Genomic DNA, 15,790 nt, shown 5'->3' with positions numbered 1-15,790 from the left:
GAATTACAGGTGTGAGTTACCGTGCCCGGCCTAAGTCCCTGTCTCTCAAAAAAAAAAAAAGTCACCAACAGCGAGTGCTTACTCTGTGTTAGGCCTTGTGATGAAATATCGTCTTAGCCTCACAACAGCCCCACAACAAGGTAGATGCCACCATCCCATTTTACAGATGAAGAAGTAAGCAGAGAAGTGATTTGCTCCAGGTCACAGAGGTAGGAAAAGTGGAACCATGGTTCAAACCCAGCAGCTGGGCTCCAGCGCCCCCACTCAGAGCCACCCTGTGCGATGCCCTCACTGGAGCACAGGAGTGGAAATGAGAGGTGCTGTGATGCAAAAGGAGAATGACCGCGGAGGTGAAAAGCTCTCCTGGCGGCAGCAGGCCTGTGAGATGGCTATTGTCCCCGCTTCATAAAGGAAGAGAGTGAGGCTTACAGGGATTGTCATTGATCCCAGGCCACAAGGGAACCATGCGGCAGAGCCAGATTTTAACCCAGATCTGCTGGCCTCTAGCACCCTGCCTCTTAACAGAGGGACGTTGCCTAGAGACTGGCTGCAGTGCAGGGGCACTGAACTCGAGGAGGCTGAGCGAGTCCTAGAGCTGGGGAAAAGTATTCCCACAGGGAGCACAGAAGGCCCAGGGGTGTTGAAGGACAGGAAATAGTCCGTAGCTAAGGCTCTATGGGTATAGGTGATGAAGGGGAGAAAGCCAGAGTAAGGGCAGCAATCCTGAGGGTCAGGCTGAGGGCCAGGCTGTCCTGGGAAGTGGTGAGGCTTCCATCTCAGGACGTGTCTAAATGGGACTGGACTGGTTTGGAAATGTGTGAATGGGCCCGAGGGATGGCCTGGCTGTCTGCTGGCACGTTCCAAACCAGAGGATGACAAAGAAAAGTATGTTCGAAAGCTGTGCAACAAAGGGCCAGAGGGGCCTCGTGTGGCCACAGGGAGGCAGGAGAAGAGGAGGCTTCCAGAAGAGGCTGAGCGAGGACTGAGACCTGGGCAGGGGGAGGACAGTGGAGACAGACAGATGGGAGGGCACCTGGAGTGAAGTGTGGACAGCACCCGGAGGTGGCAGGAAGCAGCAGGAGGCCAGGGGCCAGGATGATGGGGGCTGGTTAGAGGTGGAAACTTGGAAATAGGTTTCAAGTGGTGAAGAGGCCAGATGAATGCAGGTTGAAACACAGCAGGAGAGATGGCTGGAAGTATCAGCGTCAGGGAGTCACAGCTATAGGAAGGACAGGAGAACAGAGAAAGGAAGGGAAATTTAGAAACCCGAAGACCAGATAATGAAGTTTCATGCCTTCCAGGAGGGAGGGCTGCTGAGAGGTGAGAAGGGGGCAGAGAAACATCATTGCAGGCACCGGGACCAGGATGGCAGGAAGGCGTGAGGATACTGTTGGCCACTCTCCTTCCATTTTGAGGGCCTTAATGGAGGAGGCAGCATCACAGTAATGGTCCCACAGCAGCTGCTCAATGGGTATTGCATGTGTGGGTGCATAAATGCATTAATCAAGAGTCTACTGGGGACTGGGCAAGGTGGCTCACTCCTGTAATCCTAGCACTTTGGGAGGCTGAGGCAGGTGGATCACCTGAGGCCAGGAGTTCAAGACCAGCCTGGCAACATGGTAAAACCCCATCTCTACTCAAAATACAAAAATTAGCCGGGCATGGTGGTGGGCACCTGTAGTTCCAGCTACTCGAGAGGCTGAGGCATGAGAATCACTTGAACCCAGGAGGTGGAGGCTGCAGTGAGCCAAGAACGTGCCACTGCACTCCAGCCTGGGCAACACAGCGAGACTCCATCTCAAAACAAACAAACAAATAAATAAAGTCTTCAAGGATCTCACTGAATTTTAGTGAAAATCCTGAGGAGGGATTATTACCCCCATTTAACAGATGAGAAAAATAAGATTAACTTGCAAAAAATAAGTAGGGAAGCCTCAACTGTGGGCTGAGATGGAGGAGGGGCCCTCTGTCTCTCAGTGGTGGTGGGAGCCAGTTCTGATGACGGGGAGGAAGAGTGGGTTTTTTGTTTGCTTTTCTGAGACGGAGTCTCGCTGTGTTGCCCAGGCTGGAGGGCAGTGGCAAGATCTCAGCTCACTACAACCGCCGCCTCCTGGGTTCCAGCGATTCTCCTGCCTCAGCCTCCCGAGTAGCTGGGACTGCAAGCACTCGCCACCATGCCCAGTTAATTTTTGTTATTTTGAGTAGAGATGGGGTTTCACCATGTTGGCCAGACTGGTCTCAAACTCCTGTCCTAGAGTGATCCGCCCACCTCGACCTCCCAAAGTACTGGGATTACAAGCATGAGTAACCGTGCCCAGACCGGTTTTGTTTATAAACCACCCCTTGCCCTACCTCTCCCAGGGGTCTATGAGGAGCCCTCTAATCTTTAATCCATGGCCCTAGGTTCAGGGGAGGGGGTCGGGCCAGGGCAGGCCATGGAAAGTGAAGTGGACTTGGGGGGAGTCAGAAAGCTTTGGTGTGGCCTCTTGTGCCCAAGACAACCCAGGAGGTTCAGGGTCCTGAAGCCAATGTAATCTAGGGCCTAAACCTTCTAATCTCAGGGTGGGCAGAAGCTGGGTGTAGAATGGGGTGCTCAGAGGGGCTCAGGGGTGTTCAGGGTGCCAGTGTGGGACCCTCACCTTGGCACTGGAAGATTTCAGGCCTCCTCAAACAGATGGGGCCCAGGACAGCAGAGCGGACAGAGAGGGCTGCTCTGCTGTGGCCAGCATGTCCCAGAGGTACATGTGGATACAGAGGGCAGCAGCTGCTGAAATGGCCATGGGCATTGGACTATGCTGGAGTGGGGACACCTCACCCCGACTCTGCCAGCTCACACCGGGCACTTTCACTTCCCTTAGAATAGGCCCCTTGCACACTGCTACCCACAGTTTGCATCAGAAGAAATGGAAGAGACCTGCTTAAGGTCACACACCCAGTGGCAGAGCAGGGACTCTGCGCAGGGTGGCCTAACTGGGGAGCTGGGGCCAAGCCCGGCCTCTCCAGTCAGCTGCGGGGGCGCACCCCGGGGCGCTGGGAGTCCAGGCCCGGTTTTGCATCAGGCCCTGCCGAGGTGTTTCCTCCTCCTCAGTGTGGGGCAGCTGCTGGCTGGGCTGCCTGTTGAGTCAGCCTTCTTCCCTCACGGCTCTTCTCCCAGTCCCTGAAACTCGGCTGCCAGGGGAGCTGGAGTCACCTGCGAAGGTGTCCTCCCATACTGGACCCCTACAGGTAACACATGTCGGTGCCAGGGTCCCCTGCCAGGGTCCAGAGACGCAGGCACTGCCACCTGGTATCCTGAGCACCCTCCAGCACCTTGGGGTTGGGGGAGGTGGGCGCATGTCTGGAACTGGAACAGCCGGACAGATGGACAGACCCTCCTCTTGACCAATGGGTCTGTCCCACAGTGTCAAAACAGCAGGGAAGACCAAACACTTGATTCTGCCTCTGGTAGGAGAGGGGACTTCAGGGAGGGGAACTGCTGAGGAGGCTGGGCTGATGCCCATGGCCCAGCTCAGGCAGGCCTGCAGGACAGAAATAGGCCCAGTTCTGCCAAATGTCCTCTCCCACCTCCATCCACACTCAGACACACATACCTGGTGGCCCCCAAGGCACCAGGGGACACCCCACAGCACACAGCCCAGTCACACGTACAGCACAGGAGGAAACGCACAATGCATACTGCACACACCCCACATGGCGCTGTCACCTAGAACGTCACTGAACACACCGCACAGACAATATAGTCACCATGCAGCATCACACCGCAGCAGGACACAAAGACACACTCACACAGCAACTACACAGCTCACAGACCCACACTACGCAGACATGCCCACCAGACTCGGACCAGGGCACAGAGAGGGACATGGGTTCACACACCAATCCACGGGGGAGCCCAAACTGTGCGTTTGCAAGACCCACACCTTGGCCATAGAAGTTCAGGGACACTGCTGTTGTGGAGCACACAGGTATCCACAGAGCGAATGCACACCGGGCAGCCAGGCCGAGGCCTTCAGCTCCTGAGGGTGTCAGGAGGGATCGCTGGGACTCGGCCACTGACTCAGCTGGGAGGGGACAGAACATAGCAGGCGGTGGACACAAGCCAGGACCTGCCTGCCAAGCTGCCTCCACCGGTCCCGGCCCCACCTGGAGCCCTGGCATGGAAGGGGCGGGGAAGAGAGGAGAGGCCGCCCAGTGGGCTCAGGACACAGCCCTGACCAAGTCATGGGCCCCTTGCCACGTCTACATGCCCCTCAGCGCTGGGCAAATGTTTTCTTTCCGGAGTCACTGTGGTACCTGAGCATGGGCTGCTGTGCCAGCTTAGGCCTCCACCGCCGGGACCCCACCCTGGTCTTGGGAGAACCGTGTGGCCAGAGCAGAGGGGCCCGGTGGCTCCAGGCAAGAGGGCAGGGCTGGCGGCGGGGGCATCCCTGGGTTGGAGGCCTCGGTGGGAGTGTGTGCGGCAGTTACCTCAGGGGAGGAAGTTGGGGGTGTGGGCTGAGGAGGAGGTTGCCTCAGACAGGAAGGCCAAGTGGGCCAGGGCAGGGTGGAGGTGAAGGGTGGCGGGAGGGGACCCAGGCTGTGAGGTTCCTGGCCCAGGGGAGTGAGCATGTGTGTGTGTGTGCATGTGTGTGTGTGCACGTACGTGTGTGTGCGCGTGCATGTGTGTGTGTATGCGCGTGTGTGTCTGTCTAGGTGGGTGGTTGTATGTGTGCATTCCCATGTATGTGCAGGTATATTTCTGCATTTAATTAATCAAAATTTTACCAACCATCTGTTGTGTGCAAAGTACTGGCTTTGAGGGTCACTCCCTCTCCCTGCCTCCAAGGAGCTCACAACTCAGATAGCTGGACAATGTGTGTGTGCCAGAGTCTGTGTGATTTTTATGTATATCTTTATTGAGGGACACATTTGTCCCCAGACTTGTTCTTGTCTAGGTGAACCCATCCGGGTGGGCCCATCCCTGTTGGTGTGCATATGCTGTGTGCAGGTTTTTTTGCTTGTTTTTGTTTTGAGACAGAGTCTCACTCTGTTGCCCAGGCTGGAGTGCAGTGGCACCATCGCAGCTCACTGAAACCTCCACCTCTCGGGTTCAAGAGATTCTCCTGCCTCAGCTTCCCAAGTAGCTGGAATTACAGGCATGAGCCACCAAGCCCAGCTAATTTTTCTTTTCTTTCTTTTTTTTTTTTTTTTGGAGACGGAGTTTCGCTCTTTTTGCCCAGGCTAGAGTGCGATGGTGTGATCTTGGCTCACCGTAATCTCTGCCTCCCAGGTTCTAGCAATTCTCCCACCTCAGCTTCCCAAGTAGCTGGGATTACAGGTATGCACCACCACGCCCAGCTAATTTTATATTTTTAGTAGAGATGGGGTTTGTCCATGTTGGTCAGGCTGATCTCAAACTCCTGACCTCAGATGATCCACCCGCCTCGGCCTCCCAAAGTGCTGGGATTACAGGGGTGAACCACTGTACCCGGCCATAATTTTTGTATTTTTAGTAGAGATGGGGTTTCACCATGTTGGCCAGGCTGGTCTCAAACTCCTGACCTCAGGTGATCGGCCCACTTTGGCCTCCCAAAGTGTTGGGATTACAGGTGTGAGCTACCACGCCTGGCCACTGTGTGCAGATTTAAGAACATGTGTAGGGCTGGGCGTGGTGGCTCACATCTGTAATCCCAGCACCTTGGGAGGCCGAGGCGGGCGGATCACAAGATCAGGAGTTCCAGGCCAGCCTAGTCAACATGGTCAAACCCCGTCTCTACTAAAAATACAAAAATTAGCTGGGCGTGATGGTGTGTGCCTATAATTCCAGCTACTCAGGAGGCTGAGGCAGAATTGTTTGAACCCGTTGGGTGGAGGTTGCAGTGAGATGAGATCGCGCCACTGTACTCCAGCCTGGGAAAAAAAGAGCAAAGCTCCTTCTCAAAAAAAAAAAAAAAAAAAAAAAGAATGTGTGTGCATGTCTCTCGTGGGCACGGGTCCAGGTCTGTGTCTGTAGAGGGCCCTTTCTGGGGGAACAGCTGTACATGCGCCTGTCTTTATGCAGGTGTCTATGTGCATGTGCGGCCATATCTATGCCTACGTGGATCCGCGTGTGCACGTGTGTCTGTGTGTTCCATCGCTGCAGTTCTGTGTGGCCCTACCTCAGGGTGTGTGCATGTGTGTCTCTTGCGTCTTCCACTGTGTCCCTGAGTGCGTTCAAGGGCCAGTGTATGCATGTGTGCATGAGTGCCTGGCACCCCACCTTGAGCTCAGCCGTCCTGGGGTGGCACCCTACCCATACCTGGCCAAGTGTTTGGGGAGAAAAGGGCTGTTGGTTCCAGGATGTGCCAAGCATTTGTGCAGGGCTTGACCTGACCCTTGGTCTGCCCCCAGGAAGCTACGTGTGCCCAGCTGGGGCACAGCCCCAGCTGATGCCCCAGAGGGGCCACCCATCTCAAGAGGGGCTTTGGGCTCTGCCCTCCCTCCCCATGGCGCATGGGCCAAAGCCTGAGACTGAAGGACTATTGGACCTCAGCTTCCTGACAGAGGAGGAGCAGGAGGCCATTGCTGGTGTCCTCCAACGAGATGCCCGCCTGCGCCAGCTGGAGGCAGGGCGGGTCAGGTAAGGCAGGGCAGACCCTGGCCAGGGAGCATTGAGAGGCTTGAGTGGCCCCCACCCTGCTCCCTACTGACACCACTGCCGTCAGATGTCTGCGTGGTTCTTGGTTTCGCCCTTTAGTCTCCTCTGGCCTTGGCCAGCTCACAGCTTATCACTTCTCCAGGGTGACTGCACCAGCTTTCTCGCCAGCCTCTCTGCCTCCAGGCTTGCCTCTTGGGCCCACCTCCTGCAGCTGATGCTCCCCAGATCTGTCCTTTTTTAATTTTAATTTTAATTTTTTTTTGAGACAGAGTTTCATTTTTTTGCCCAGGCTGGAGTGAAGTGGCACAATCTTGGCTCACTGCAACCTCCGCCCCTCCGGGTTCAAGCAATTCTCCTGCCACAGTCTCCCAAGTAGCTGGGATTATAGGTACATGCCACCACGCCCAGCTAATTTTTTGTATTTTCGGTAGAGATGAGGTTTCACCATGTTGGCCAGGCTGGTCTCAAACCCCTGACCTCAGATGATCCACCCGCCTCGGCCTCCCAAAGTGCTGGGATTACAGATGCGAGCCACCGTGCCTGGCCAGATCTGTCCTTAATGTCCCCGCTGAAACTTCTCCTGGCTCCCCAGTGTCAAGGACAAGCTCCTAGGCATGGTCCACTGGGCCTCCCTGGTCGGTCCTTGCCAGCCCCCACCATCTCCTCTTCCACCATAACCCCCACCCAACACACAGACACAAAGTGACCCCTCCAGCCACTCAGGTGCTCCCCAGTCCCTGAACCCACACTTCACTTCTATGCCTATGCTGGTACTGGAAGAGCACGGTGGTAGAAGAGCATGGGTGTTACAAGCAATGTTTGGGGACAGATACTTCCTAGATTTGTAACCTTGGCAACTCACCTGACCTCCTTGAGCACCACGCTCCTTGTCTATAAAATGGGGCTAAGGAGTCCTACTTCACTGATTTAAGAGGAATTGGCCAGGGATAGTGGCGACTCCTGTAATCCCAGCACTTTGAGAGGCTGAGACGGGAGGATTGCTTGAGCCCAGGAATTCAAGACCAGCCTGGACAACACAGTGAGACCCTATTTCTACAAAATATAAAAAAATTAGCCTGGCGTGGTGGTATGTGCCTGTAGTCCCAACTATTTAGGCAGCTGAGGTGAGAGGATTGCTTGAACCCAGGAGGTCAGGCTGCAATGAGCCATGATCATGCCACTGCACTCCAGCCAGGGCAACAGAGCAAGACCCTATCTCAAAAAATAATAATAAAATAAAAAGTGTAATAACTATTATCCTTCTCTACCTGGAGAACTCCAATTTGTCTTTTAAGAAGAAATTCAAGACTGGGCACAGTGGTTTACAACATTTTGGGAGGCTGAGGCAGGTGGATTGCTTGAGTCCAGGAGTTAGAGACTAGCCTGGGCAACATTGAAAAGCCCCGTCTCTACAAAACAAAATAAAAAAAATTAGCTGAGCAAGGTGGCACGCGCCTGTAGTCCCAGCTACTCGGGAGGCTGAAGTGGGAGGATCACTTGAGCCTGGGAGGTGAAGGTTGCAGTGAGCTGAGATTGCGCCACAGCACTCCAGCCTGGGCATAGAGGGAGACCCCATCTCAAAATAATTAAGTAAATAAATAAATAAAGGCAATTCGAATGTCACCTCCTCTGGGAAACCCTCCCGGATTCTCCCAGGCAGAGCTGGCTCTTCTTATTTCTATCACATCATCCGGTTCACTATAGTGTACTTGTCTCTTCTGGACTCGGTCTCCCCAGCAGCCCGAGCTCCTCCACAGCACAGATCAAGTCTGATTTGCTGTTGGGTCCCTGGCCCCCGGTCCCAAGCCTGGTACCATGTGGGTGGTGGAATGTTGCTTGAGTGAGTCATGACAGCCACACCTTCCCCCTTCCTCCAGCAAGCTCCGGGCCTCACTGGCAGACCCTGGGCAGCTGAAGATCCTGACAGGGGACTGGTTCCAGGAAGCACGCTCCCAGCGGCACCACAATGCCCACTTCGGCTCTGACCTTGTCCGAGCCTCTATGCGCAGGAAGAAGAGCGCCAGGGGTGAGAGATCTTCGGGGCAGGGCAAGCCATGTGCCGTCCAGGGCGCTGTCTGTATGTGGACAGGGAGAGAGGACCACCGGGGCTCCAGTCCTGACTGCCCTTGGTACTGTGTGTCTTTGAGTGGGCAATGCTCCTCTGTGGGCGTGGGGCGGGTGGGCATCTCCCAGGGCCTCTCTCGAGTCACAGCCAGGCTTCCTGAGCATGGGGGCTCACAGAACTTCTCACCTGCGCCCAGGAGACCAGGCTCCAGGCAGCGACGGGGAGGCTGAGGCTGCTGTGAAAGAGAAGGAAGAGGGGCCAGAACCCAGGTGAGGAGGGGTCTCGGGAAGAGGGAGATGGTGCCCACCAGTAACCAGGGTCCCTCCCTCTGAGAGCGTCCTCTTCCTACTCCTAGGCTCACCATTGATGAGGCCCCTCAGGAGAGGCTCAGGGAGACTGAGGTAAGAGTGAATGAACCAGCAAGTCAGTACAGTGTCCCTGGAGGGAAGGTGGAATGTGGGGGGGGGCAGGGGGGAAAAGAGCCCCAGCCTGGGAATGGGGAGACCCTGGACATGTCCCTTGCCGTGTCTGCACCTCATCATCTCCTGGGTGGAACAGTGGTGAACAGTGGTATGGATCCAGCCTCTAAGGGAACTTCTGAATCTGGCTATTAAGGGGTGAAGTGGGGCCAGGCGCAGTGGCTCATGCCTGTAATCCCAGCATTTTGGGAGGCTGATGCAGGAGGATCGCTTGAGCTGAGGAGTTCAAGGCCAGCCTGGGCAACATAGCAAAATGCCCCCCATCTCTATAAAAAATAAAATTAAAAAAAAAAAAAGGGCCGGGTGCGGTGGCTCAAGCCTGTAACCCCAGCACTTTGGGAGGCTGAGACGGGCGGATCACAAGGTCAGGAGATCGAGATCGAGACCATCCTGGCTAACACGGTGAAACCCCGTCTCTACTAAAAAATACAAAAACTAGCCGGGCGAGGTGGTGGGCGCCTGTAGACCCAGCTACTTTGGAGGCTGAGGCAGGAGAATGGCGGAAACCCGGGAGGCGGAGCTTGCAGTGAGCTGAGATCCAGCCACTGCACTCCAGCCTGGGTGACAGAGCGAGATTCCGTCTCAAAAAAAGGCCGGGCACAGTGGCTCACGTCTGTAGGGGAGGCTGAGACGGGTGGATCACCTGAGGTCGGGAGCTCGAGACCAGCCTGACTAACATGGAGAAACCCCGTCTCTACTAAAAATACAAAATTAGCCGTGCATGGTGGTGCATAACCTGCAATCCCAGCTACTCAGGAGGCTGAAGCAGGAGAATCGCTTGAACCTGGGAGGTGGAGGTTGCGGTGAGCCAAGATCGCGCCATTGCACTTCAGGCTGAGCAACAAGAGTGAAACTCCCTCTCAATTAAAAAAAAAAAAAAAAAAAAAAGGAGTGTGGAGGGACTGGGACTGGCCTGGCCTGGCAGAGGTGCAGGACTCAGGTACCAATGCTCTCACCAATGGGAGCAGGGAGTCAGGCGGCACAAGCCCTGCGGGGTGGGCTGTGAAGCCCCGGTCCCACCGCTCCTGCAGCTTGCTGCCAGCCCTGCCCCGTGGGCTGCCCTAAACCTGAAACTGGGGTAGCTGGCTGGAGTCTGTGACCTCTGACCCCAATATGACCTTTGACTCCTTCTTCACCAGCCCCCACACTGTGACCTCTATCCCTTCCTTCCTTCAGGAACCTGATTTCCCATCGCCTTCTGTCCCGCTAAAGGGTTCAGATCCTGAGGAGGCGTCCCAGGCCCAGGAAGGTGAGTGGGAGCGCCTGTTGGGGAGCACAGAGAGGTTTCAGGGGTCAGAGGCAGCTCTAAAGGGCCCCAACCACCTGCGTTCACCCTCCTCACCCCCACTCCCACCCTGCCTCGGAGGTGGGGACGATCCCAGGGCAGCACCGGGGCCTGAATCTGCAGCTCGCTGGGGTTGTAAACCAGTTCCTCCAAATTCGTTCAGGGGCGGGCAGGAGAGGGCTCGCTTAGCGTCTCATGCCCCACCCCAGACCCTGGCCAAGGAGACCTGCTGGTCTGTGCCGAGAAGGCGGACCCGGAGCTGGAGCCCGCGTCGAGGGGAGGGCAGGAGCCGCGGCCCCCGCAAGCCCAGGTAGGCGGGAGTGGCCCGCGGCTGCTCTCAAGATCCGGAGCGGATTCCGGGCGGGGAGCGCTCCTGCCCAGGGCTGCGAGCCGCCCGCGACCCAGGGCGCTCGAGGCAGGGGCGGGGAAAGAAGGGGCGCCCCGTCACTTGCCCCCTCTGCAGACCAAGGCCGAGTCCCAGATCCTGGAGAACGGGGAGGAGGCCCCGGGGCCGGACCCCTCACTCGACCGCATGCTCAGTAGCAGCTCCTCGGTGTCCAGCCTTAACTCCTCCACGGTGAGGCGGGAGGGAGGGGACCCGGGCGGCCGGGGAGGTGGACACGTTCCGACGCGTAGCCCCTGCCTGCCCCTCCCTCGCCGCGGGACCCAACGCTGCAGCCCCCTGGCCTACCACCCATAACTCCGGTCTGAAGCCTCCGCGCTGCCCCCGGCCCCGACGTGAGCCCTGCGAGCGGCCCTGACTCCCACCCAATCCCGTCCGCAGCTGAGCGGCAGCCAGATGAGCCTGTCCGGCGAGGCGGAGGCGGTGCAGGTCCGCGGCTCCGTGCACTTCGCGCTGCACTACGAGCCGGGTGCCTCCGAGCTGCGCGTGCACGTGATCCAGTGCCAGGGCCTGGCCGCCGCCCGACGCCGCCGCTCAGACCCGTGAGTGCCCGGTCGGCCAAGCGGGGCGCGGCTGTCACAGCCCAGCCCACCATTCACAGGGTCTCGGCCGGCCTCCTCGTTCTCATGTTCAAAATGGGAACAACAGCGTTATTGGGAGGTGTGGGATTGAGACAATCCCTGTAAAGCGCTTAGCACGAGGCCTGGCATGTGTTCAGGGTGGTGGCTGGGGGAGCCCACAGGCAGGGGAGAAGACTCTGGGAGGGCCCCTCCTCACCTCGGGTTCTCACCTTCCCAGCTACGTCAAAAGCTACCTCCTCCCGGATAAGCAGAGCAAGCGCAAGACGGCAGTGAAGAAACGGAATCTGAATCCGGTTTTCAACGAGACTCTCCGGGTAAGGCTGGGACCACGGTGAGGTTCCCCGTTAATGAACAGGACGCCCCTTCCTGCGGGGCGAGGTGGCAAGGGCAGCCTGGAGGATCGGCGGGGGGGCTATTAACTCGTTCTCCAGTGTGTCAGCCTTGTGGTGGGCGTGGTGATAGTCCAGGCCCCCATTAATGCCCTTCGGGGCTCCCCAGAATTCCTTCACGGTAGGAACGCGGTAGGACCCGCCCCAGCCAACTCGCGCAGCATCTACGCGGGCCACCAGCAGTGCTCCGCTAAAGTGCACCTCCTGTCCCCAGTACTCCGTCCCGCAGGCCGAGCTGCAGGGCCGCGTGCTGAGCCTGTCCGTGTGGCACCGCGAAAGCCTGGGTCGCAACATCTTTCTGGGTGAAGCTGAAGTGCCCTTGGACACGTGGGACTGGGGCTCTGAGCCCACCTGGCTCCCCCTGCAGCCCCGGGTGAGGCAGCCAGGCCGCGTGGGGAGACCTGCGGCTCGGGTCTCCTGCATTTACCCCACCAGGCTCTCCCGCAGCCCCCTCAGACCCCTCCTTCGACAGAGCCTCCCCTCAACCTCTTAACCTCACGGCCCCAGGTGGAGCCGGCCTGCCACGGCCCCTTCCATGAGGGCACTGGGACCCCTAGGTTCCGCCCTGCAGGCCCCGCCGTTTCTGCTAACCGCACCCCTTCCGGGTCTGCAGACCCCACCCTCCTGAGACCCCTTTCCATTAGCCCCTGCTCCACGACAAGCCCACCTCTCGCAGGTCCCACTCTCTCCCGACGACCTTCCGAGCCGCGGGCTACTCGCCCTGTCCCTCAAGTACGTCCCCGCCGGCTCCGAGGGTGAGTGATAGCCGGAGAGGCCAAGCTGGACACGCCCTGAAAAGCGGGAGACTCCTGTCCCTGGGTTTAGGGGTGGTGGACTTGCGGGCCTGAGCCGAGCCTCTCCGCAGGCGCTGGACTGCCCCCGAGCGGGGAGCTGCACTTCTGGGTGAAGGAGGCTCGGGACCTCCTGCCACTGCGGGCAGGATCCCTGGACACTTACGTACAATGGTGAGGAGTGCTGGCCCTCGGGGCTTCCCTTTCTTTTGACTGCAGTGGAGTGCCCAACCTCGACAAACCCCTACTAATCAACCCTTGATCACGCAGCCATGGCTTTCCCCACTGAGCAGGGGTGAAGGGGATGGTTTGAGCAAAGGCCTGGAGTCAGGAAAGTTGAGGACACCTTTGAGGAGCTGCATTTCAGTGTGACTGCCGCCTGTAGGACTTGTTGAAAAGCTGAGGCTGAGGGCTGCAGGGGTCCTTCCACAGAGAACCTGAGAGGTCAGGCTGTGGGGCTTGGCCTGGAACTTACAGTTCAGTGGTCTTCAAAGTAAGCTTCCAGGGGACTTCTAGGGGTGCCTCCAGGTGCTGCCCCCACCCTTAGAGAGTGAAATGGCCGTGGGCAGATCACTTCTGGGTGTCCACCCTGATGCAGCCAGAGGCGTTCTTTCTTTCAGGTATTGTACTTCTGAGCAACACTGTATTTTGAAGAGGGGGTTCCCGGGCTTTGAAAACCTTGGAAACAGGCCAGGCATGGTGGCTCACACCTGTAATCCCAGCACTCTGAGAGGCTGAGGCAGGTGGATCACTTGAGGTCAGGATTTCTAGAACAGCCTGACCAACATGGTGACACCCCATCTCTACTAAAAGTACAAAAAATTAGCCAGGCGTGGTGGCAGGCACCTGTAATCCCAGCTACTTGAGAGACTGAGGCGAGAGAATCACTGGAACCTGGAAGGCTGCAGTAAGCCAAGACCATGCCACTGCACCCCAGCCTGGGCAAAACAGAGCGAGACTCTGTCTCAAAAAAACAAGAAAGGAAGAAAGAAAGAAAAACCTTGGAAACTGCTTGAGGAGGGGTGGTGGTGGAGCAACAGGGAGATAATGAAAGTCACTGAGCCAGCGAGAGTAGCAGAATTGCATTTCAGAGACATCGCTCGGCAGCCCTGTGAATAGGAGTTGTAATTTTTTCTTTAGTATTATTTTTTTTAAGACGCAGTCTCGCTCTGTTGCCTAGGCTGGAGTGCAGTGGCACGATCTCAGCTCACTGCAGCCTCAGTTTCCTGGGCTCAAGCGATTCTCCTGCCTCAGCCTCCCGAGTAGGTGGGATTACAGGTGCACGCCAACGTACCCAGCTAATTTTTGTGTTTTTAGTAGAGATGGGGTTTCACCATGTTGACCAGGCTGGTCTCGAACTTCTGACCTCAGGTGATCCACCCACCTCAGCCTCCCAAAGTGCTGGGATTATAGGTGTGAGCCACTGTGCCCAGCCAGGAGTTGTAACTTTTAAAGCCAGGAGACCTGAGAGGAGGCTGCTGCAAAGGTCCCAGGGCAGTGAGGGTCTGAGGTCAGGCAGGCAGGAGCCAGGGGACATGGACATATGTGAGGGAGAATGAGTGGGACATGGTGACTGGATGACTCTAGGGAGTGTGAGGGGTGGTCACCTGATGCCAGGCCACCTCCCGCACAGCTTCGTACTGCCTGATGACAGCCGGGCCAGCCGCCAGCGTACAAGGGTTGTGCGACGCAGCCTCAGACCTGTGTTCAACCACACCATGGTGTACGATGGCTTTGGGCCTGCCGACCTGCGCCAGGCTTGTGCCGAGCTCTCCCTCTGGGACCATGGGGCCCTGGCCAGCCGCCAGCTGGGGGGCACACGCCTCAGCCTGGGCACCGGTAAGTGGGGTAGCTCCCTGAGACAGGCCCTGGGAGATGGGGGCTCAGCGTGTGGCCCTGGATACCTCTCTGTCCTTTCCTGAGCTTTGATATCTACTGAGAACTGAGGGTGGTAATGGGGGACAGTGCATAATCTGGGACCAGGCAGATTATGTGTTTGGGGGCCCCAGGGTGTCCAATGTGATCATGCCCTCAACCCCTGCCCACCCACATCCAGGCAGCAGCTATGGGCTGCAGGTGCCCTGGATGGATTCCACACCGGAGGAGAAGCGGCTGTGGCAGGCCCTCCTGGAGCAGCCATGCGAGTGGGTGGATGGCCTTCTACCCCTCAGAACCAACCTGGCCCCCAGGACATAGCCTGACCAAGCCTCTCTCTCTGGACCCCCATCTCAGGGCCTGCCCTTGGCTAAAGTCAATAAAGTCTGCTCTAAGGGCAATAAAAGGCTGGTGTCTGCTGTGGCAGGGAGGAAGAAAAGTGATTGCAGGAAAGAGCCAGGGAAGTAAGAGGGGCCAGATTAAGGAACTTTAGACTCCGCCACAAAGACTTCAGAGAAGCTAGGCACAGTGTTTCACACCTGTAATCCCAATGCTTTGGGAGGCTGAGGCAGAAGCATCACTTGAGCCCAAGAGTTCAAGACCAGTCTCAGCAACATAACAAGACCACATCTCTACAAAATTTTAAAAATTAGCTGTAAGTGGTGGTGTCACATGCCTGTAGTCCCAGCTACTCAGGAGGCTGAGGCAGGCAGATTGCTTGTGCCCAGGAGTTTGAGGCTGCAGTGAGCTATGCCACAAAGCAAGATGTTATTTCTACAAAAAAAAGTTTAAAAATTAGCTGAGTGTGGTGGTGCACACCTGCGGTCCCAGCTACTCATGAGGCTGAGGAGAAAGGATCGCTTGAATCCAGAAGCTTGAGGCTGCAGTGAATATGACTATGCCACTGCACTCCAGCCTGGATGACAGAGTAAGACCTTGTCTCTAAAAAAAATTTTTTTTTTTTTTGAGATAAAGTCTTGCTCTGGAGTGCAATGGTGTGATCTCGGCTCACTGCAACCTCTGCCTCCTGGGTTCAAGCGATTCTCCTGTCTCAGCCTCCTGAGTAGCTGGGATTACAGGCACAAGCCACCACACCCAGCTAATTTTTGTATTTTTAGTAGAGACGGGGTTTCACCATGTTGGTCAGGCTGGTCTCGAACTCCTGACCTCGTGATCCACCCGCTTTGGCCTCTCAAAGTGCTGGGATTACAGGCGTGAGCCACCACACCCGGCCTAAAAAATTTTTTTTTAAAAGACCTAGGAGGCTCTTCCCAGGGTACCCCTCCCCCCATACACCTCCAAAATT

The 15,790-nt window shown here is 56.9% G+C and overlaps 1 protein-coding gene across 4 annotated transcripts; it reads left to right on the top strand.

The window, feature by feature from the left end:
- The first annotated feature begins 2,861 nt into the window (after window positions 1–2,861).
- On the top strand, window positions 2,862–14,890 carry SYTL1 (synaptotagmin like 1). 4 transcript variants are annotated; one of them, XM_001110913.5, is made up of 15 exons: window positions 2,862–3,225; window positions 6,370–6,598; window positions 8,494–8,642; window positions 8,878–8,950; window positions 9,037–9,082; window positions 10,337–10,409; window positions 10,655–10,755; window positions 10,909–11,022; window positions 11,230–11,390; window positions 11,647–11,743; window positions 12,033–12,191; window positions 12,495–12,573; window positions 12,684–12,783; window positions 14,243–14,448; window positions 14,666–14,890. In XM_001110913.5, exons 2-15 carry the CDS (start codon window positions 6,408–6,410, stop codon window positions 14,803–14,805), a joined length of 1,689 nt encoding a protein of 562 aa, XP_001110913.3. In that variant the 5' UTR covers window positions 2,862–3,225; window positions 6,370–6,407; the 3' UTR covers window positions 14,806–14,890. The 4 variants fall into 4 exon arrangements, with proteins under 4 accessions (XP_001110913.3, XP_077822713.1, XP_077822710.1 ...); XM_077966587.1 differs by having other exon boundaries at window positions 2,900–3,225; window positions 8,494–8,745; XM_077966584.1 differs by having other exon boundaries at window positions 3,159–4,395.
- Window positions 14,891–15,790: the final 900 nt, after the last annotated feature.

This window comes from Macaca mulatta, chromosome 1, assembly GCF_049350105.2.
Source record: "Macaca mulatta isolate MMU2019108-1 chromosome 1, T2T-MMU8v2.0, whole genome shotgun sequence".
NCBI lineage: Eukaryota > Metazoa > Chordata > Mammalia > Primates > Cercopithecidae > Macaca > Macaca mulatta.
Note: the sequence above shows the minus strand (reverse complement) of the source record. Positions and strands in the feature narration are given on the sequence as shown.

Excerpts from the sequence above, each read along its gene's own strand:
- SYTL1 (XM_001110913.5), top strand. The coding sequence starts at position 6,408 with ATGCCCCAGAGGGGCCACCCATCTCAAGAGGGGCTTTGGGCTCTGCCC. Across the intron at positions 11,391-11,646 it reads CGACGCCGCCGCTCAGACCC|CTACGTCAAAAGCTACCTCC; the intron begins GTGAGTGCCCGG and ends TCACCTTCCCAG. Across the intron at positions 11,744-12,032 it reads TTTTCAACGAGACTCTCCGG|TACTCCGTCCCGCAGGCCGA; the intron begins GTAAGGCTGGGA and ends TCCTGTCCCCAG.